At 52.9% G+C, this 6,000-nt stretch overlaps 1 protein-coding gene across 1 annotated transcript in view; it reads left to right on the top strand.

Moving 5' to 3' along the window:
- The first annotated feature begins 526 nt into the window (after positions 1 to 526).
- Positions 527 to 6,000, top strand: part of LOC107117814 (urea transporter 2-like) — a 42,310-nt gene continuing 36,836 nt past the window's right edge. Inside the window, exons 1-2 of the mRNA XM_015419978.1 lie at positions 527 to 539; positions 1,143 to 1,287. Coding sequence (XP_015275464.1) covers positions 1,158 to 1,287 — 130 coding nt within the window. The 5' untranslated portion in view covers positions 527 to 539; positions 1,143 to 1,157. The remainder of the gene's footprint in view (positions 540 to 1,142; positions 1,288 to 6,000) is intronic.

Genomic DNA, 6,000 nt, shown 5'->3' with positions numbered 1-6,000 from the left:
CCCCAGGCTGCACCTCCAAATCTCCAGGAGTTCCCCAGCCTGGATCTGGCAACCCTTAACCCCCCCCATCCCCCACTGGTGGCCAGTGAGGACCTGACAACCCTCCCATAAACAGGCTGCGACTTGAGCATGTTCCACTGCCCGATCTACGTGACCCATAAAGCATATCCATTTCACCTAAATTGGGCCCTCCCTGGTTCAACACAGGATGACCTACCAGCTGGCAAGAGGGGCCATAAACCAAACGGCCTGATGAGGGACACTTGACTCGACAGTAAAGAAATAAATCTCTTGCCGCTGCTGGGGGCAGGTGCTCCGACTGACTTCCTCTTCCCTGCCCTTTATCATGTATGACGCCAGGAGAGATGGACGGACGCTCCCTCGCCGATCTCGGTGGGTCCTCCGCCGACCCACTCCCGACAGACACAGGCCCAGTTGGACCTGAGCCTTCGGACTCTGAGCTTAAGAGGCAGCGCTGGCCAACGTCGGCCCAAGATCCCTCTCAAAGCAAGCCACTCTTGGAGAGGAAGGAAGCCCAGGTAGGCATAATCGGGAGGACGTGGCCTACCTCTCTGAGGGAGGTTCAAAGTCTAAGATGGCGGCAGGGCTTGCCAGGTCCCCTGTCAGGGCGAGTGATCCTCTAACCCCAACTCCCACCGTTCACAGCAGCGACAGGAGAAAAAACGTTTTTGAAAGACTGTGATGCCGGCTGCAGCGCCGTGTCGCTTCTGGAAGGGTAGCTCTAGGAACTGCCGAAAGCTCTATGCTTTTACCATAGAGTTTCCGGCGATTCCCAGAGCTACCTATGTCACTTCCGGGGGGTTTTTACCAGAAGTGACATGACTCCATAGCTGGTGTGTCCCCGTCCCTTACGTATCCCAGCCCACAGTCCTCCCACCAGTCACCGAGCACTGCCTGGCAAGGCTAGTTGGAGGACAGCTGTTCGTGGATGTATTTGAAGATCCCTGGTCCTCTAGAGTTTTCCCGTTTGTGCTGCAGACTTTGCTATGCTTTCGGCAATTCTCCTTTTCCCGGCTCTCCTGCAAATTACTCGTCCCCCGTGACATGGGACGGAGGAACTTGAGATCTGTTGAAAGGTATGTGGTGATGACTGACGCACGGTGCTTTTCTCCTGATCGCAGGGCTTGAAGATCACAATGGAGATGGAAGCGCCCGGTGAGAAGAGCGGCAAGACGCCGACTCAGACGAGGACAATCTGGAAACGAATCTGGGGCACGCTGAGCTATTTCACGGGAGATATGAAGGCGTTTGGAGACTGGCTGAAAGGTAAATATGTAGGAGAGCCAGGGGTCATTTCCTGCGGGAGCGCACAGGAGCGGAGTTCCGGCAGTAAGGAGCCCAGGGGGTGGGCACATGCAGCAAGCCCCGCCCCCCGCTCCCAGCAGCCCTCAGTCAGGCCACCAGGAGCAAGAAGCAGCCAGGTAAGTTGCAGAGGGCCCCCCCCCCAGCCTGCCTCCAGGTAAAACCACCTACTGCCTGTTAGATCAGCATGTCCCCCCCCCATAGCTAGCAATCCAAAACAGTCCAGTGGCACCTTTAAGACCAAGTTTTATTCAGGTACATGCTCTCCCTCCTCTGTGAGGACAGATCTGCACCTCCCCCCCCCCAATAGCTAGAAATCCAAAACAGTCCAGTGGAGCCTGAGCGGCAGGTGTTGCCTTCTGACACACTTCAGGTTATGACAGGGGGTGTGGCATATACAAAGAAGTTATGCTAATGAGTTATGCTAATGAGCTCTTTTTCTACAAAGTGACCCCTGAGGAGAGCCAATGGTCCCATTCAGAGCGAACACACAACCATGGTTCTTTTCAACCACGGTTAGCTCGAATGCACAGCCATGGTTCTTTTTAACCACGGGTAGCTTGGGAAACCAGGATTCAGTTCACAGGTGATCTCTCAGATCAAGGGTCCCCAACCTTTTCCAGCCTGTGGGCACCTTTAGAATTCTGACACCGCCTGGTGGGCGCTTCCACAAAATGGCTGCCTGAGGGAGCGGAGCCAGCCACAAAATGGCTGCCGCGGTTTACCTTCAGTCACACAATGGAGATCCTTGTGCCGTGGCGGCAGCTGCTGATGAAGTCCCATTTTTTAAAATCCACGCAGCCAGTCAGATCTCCAGTGGCCAATCCGAAGCCTTCCAGGGCAGAAGCCCCAGCTGGCTCCACCCACGTTCTGAAAACATTTGGTGGGTGCCGGGAAAGGTGTCAGCGGGCCTTTATAATAATAATATACTTTATTGTCATTGTACATAGTACAACTAAATTAAAGATGCAATCATTTCGGTGATCTACAACAATATTCATATACACTCACACACCATTCACTACTGTCCCATGACTCCCTTAAGGTTCACATAACAGCTTAAAACCACCCATGTCACCCAAATTCCAATTTCATACAGCATTTAAGGCAATAATAGCTCTCGAATGAAAACTATTTTTGAATCTATTTGTCCTTGCTTTAATTGTCCTATATCTTCTGCCCGAAGGCAGCAGTTCAAACGGGGAATGTTCAGGATGTGACGAGTCCTGCAAAACGTTCTTTGCTTTTTTTTCAAACATCGAGAACTATACAATTCCTCCAGGAATGGGAGAGGGCAGCCAATGATCTTCTGGGCTGTAATAACAACTCTCTGGAGTATCTCCCTTCGTTGGCCCCCTGCCGGGCCTCGGACTGGGAGAGAGAGAGTTCACTACACCACGTTTAGGGTTGCCAGCTCTCGGTTGGGAAATTCCTGGCCGTTTGGTCGTGGAGCCTGGGGAGGGCGGGGTTTTGGGGAGCAGAGAGATGTCAGCAGGGTACAGTGGCATAGAGTCTAACCTCCGAAGCAGGGGGACTGATCTTGGTCCTCTGGAGACCAATTGTAATAGCAGGAGATCTCCAGGTACAATCTGGAGATTGGCGACCTTAACCACATTCCTTCTCCTTTCCTGGGGAGAAGTTAGGCTGCTTTCCTCCGCAGCTTGGAGCTGTCCCCTTGGAGGCTGGCACCACACGTCCCACGGGCCCGATCAGTGCCCCTGACCTCCCTATGCGAAAAGAAGGTCTCACGAGACGTCGTGAGAGGTGTGGGCGGTCGTGGTGGGGTCTTGAATGGCAAGAGTGAGCAACAGGGGAAGGGCTTACAGCGGCACCCATCACAACCACCTGGGCCTCTCCAGTTCTAGTGGCACTGTGGGGAAGTCAGAAGGTGGCTCCGCAGCTTGGAGCTGTCCCCTTGGAGGCTGGCACCACACGTACCACAGGCCCTATTCAGTGCCCCTGACTTTCCCGTACGAAAAGAAGGTCTCACGAGACGTCGTGAGAGGTGTGGGCAGTCGTGGTGGGGTATTGAATGGCAAAACTGAGCAACAGGGGAGAGCTTACAGTGGCACCCATCACGACCACCTGGGCCTCTCCACTTCTAGTGGCACTGTGGGAAAGCCAGAAGGTGATCCCAACAGCAGAGAGGAGCCCAGTCTCCAAAACAGGGTAAAACCGCTGCAGGAGTCTCCACCAAATGACGGCTGAGGGGTGACATGATCGAGGTTTATAAGATTATGCATGGGATAGAGCAGGTAGAGAAAGAAGTCCTTTTCTCCCTTTCTCACAAGACAAGAACTCATGGGCACTCCATGAAATTGCTGAGCGGTCGGGTTACAACAGAGAAAAGGAAGTCCTGCTTCAGCCAAAGAGTGATTAACACGTGGGATTCACTGCCACAGGAGGCGGCAGCAGCGACAAGCATGGACGGCTTCAAGAGGGGATTAGATAAGCATATGGAGCAGAGGTCCACCAGTGGCTATTAGCCACAAGGCTAACGATCTTCCTGCTAAAACCGTTGCCCCAAGGTATCTGAATGTGGTTTCGAGCTGCACTTTCCCCTCCCAGTTGAGAAAATGTGGAGCGAATGCTAGATGCAGAATCAGCCACTGCTTCGGGCGGCGTTTGCCCCGCTATACGCTTCTTAAAGGTACAGGATCCTAATAGTGGCACACTGCAGGGAAGAAAATCCCAATTTGCAGATGGGCGAATAGATCGAGCAGCCTTTTTGGTTTGTTTCTCGAAATTCCATCATCAGTACAATGGGAAATGATCAGACTAGGAAGCGTTTCCTGCAGGATAGCCTTTCATTTCCGTCTTCTGCCCTCCCAAAAGTTTCATTCTTTGCAAATGGTTACGGAGGGCTTCTAATGTCCTGGCCCCACTGGTGGACCTCCTGATGGCACCTGGTCTTTTTGGCCACTGTGTGATACAGAGTGTTGGACTGGATGAGCCATTGGCCTGATCCAACATTGGCTTCTCTTATGTTCTTGTGTCTGGGGAAATGGATGCTCTGTATTCTTGGTGCTTGGGGGGGTCAACAGTGGGAGGGCTTCTAGTGTCCTGGCCCCACTGGTGGACCTCCTGATGGCACATGGTATTTTTGGCCACTGTGTGACACAGAGTGTTGGACTGGATGGGCCATTGGCCTGATCCCACATTTGCTTCTCTTATGTTCTTAAGGTTGACCACCCATGGGCAGCAACCAGCAGGAGTCTGGTGGGATGGAGACGGGTGTGAATGACTTCACAACGTGCAGTGGCCTCATTTCCAGTTGAAAACCCAGAAGTGACGTCACCTCTTTGTGCAAGTCTAGGAATCTCCCAGATATCTACGGTGAAAACCATGGAGATCTGGGAAGTTCGTAGAGCATCACAAAATGAGATGGCATCCCATCTAGGTTTCTGACTGGAACTAAGAACATAAGAGAAGCCGTGTTGGATCAGGCCAATGGGTGAAATCATTTCCTAGTTACTTCCACTGCACTACCCCCTACCCTAGCATCTGATAGTGGGTATGTATGGTGGGGGAATGCAACAAGGCATTTGGAACTGGTATGCGGCACTTGCCAACTGCCTGCCTAAAAAAATGCCCTGTTCCTTTAACAGAGGGTTGAGATGTTTTTTGAATACCTTTGCAGTCTGATTACATTGTTGAATCAGGCCAATAGCCCATCCAGTCCAACACTCTGTGTCACACAGTGGCCAAATCCCAGTTGCCATCAGGAGGGCCACCAGTGGGGCCAGAACTCCAGAAGCCCTCCCACTGTTGCCCCCCAAGCACCAAGAATACAGAGCATCACTGCCCCAACAATGTTGTTGTGGCGTTGCACAATGCAGTCTCTCCCTTCTCTTCTTGGCTCCTTTTGCTCAGTTGAGCAGTGGGGGGAAGGGGGACAAAGGCCAGAGGTGACTTGCAAATAGGGTTGCCAACCTCCAGGGAGATCTCCTTCTATCCCAATGGATCTCCGGGAGACAGACAGCAGTTCACTTGGAGAAAATGGCCCCGTGAGTTGGACTCTATGGCATTATCCCCTGCTGAGGCCCCTCCCCTTCCCAAACCCCGCCCTCCCCAGGCTCCACCCCCAAAGTCTTCAGGAATTTCTCAGCCTAGAGCCCTACCTGAAAAGAAGGCAACATGGCAGCTCTACCGAAAAGACTCCAAAATACTGGAACCAGCACATTCACCCGTGGTGACAGGTAGGGTGCCCAATCTTCAGGTGGGACCTGGAGTTCTCTTGGAGTTACAACTGACCTCCAGATGACAGAGATGAGTATTCCTAGAGAACATGGCAGCTTTGGAGGACAGGTTCTATGGCATCGCGTCCCAAATAGGGCCGGCTCCAGCTTATTTTGCACCCTAGGCGAGGATCCCTTCTGCCCCCCCCCGTGCGCCCCCCAATTTCCAGTGACAGGCCTTCATTTAACCTTTGATTTACACTCCATAACGCTGGATATTTATTCCCCAAGCGTGCATCCGTCGTTCTCTCGTTCCCCTTCCTTCCCCTTCCCAGCCGGTGCGTGCATCTCGCCGACCATCCAGCGTGAAGTCTAAATGATGCGCAGAAGGGTGTGTTGCAATCCCAGCATACCCTGGCAGGCTGATGCGCCGGCACCATCTGCCGAATTAGACGCAGGCCCCATAAATCAGCCCGTTTTGTCTTCGGCATGAACTCTG

Source organism: Gekko japonicus, unplaced genomic scaffold (genome assembly GCF_001447785.1).
Source record: "Gekko japonicus isolate JY-2015 unplaced genomic scaffold, Gekko_japonicus_V1.1 scaffold4843, whole genome shotgun sequence".
NCBI classification, from domain to species: domain Eukaryota; kingdom Metazoa; phylum Chordata; class Lepidosauria; order Squamata; family Gekkonidae; genus Gekko; species Gekko japonicus.
The sequence above is the reverse complement of the archived record's forward strand: the minus strand, read 5'-3'. Positions and strand labels throughout refer to the sequence as shown.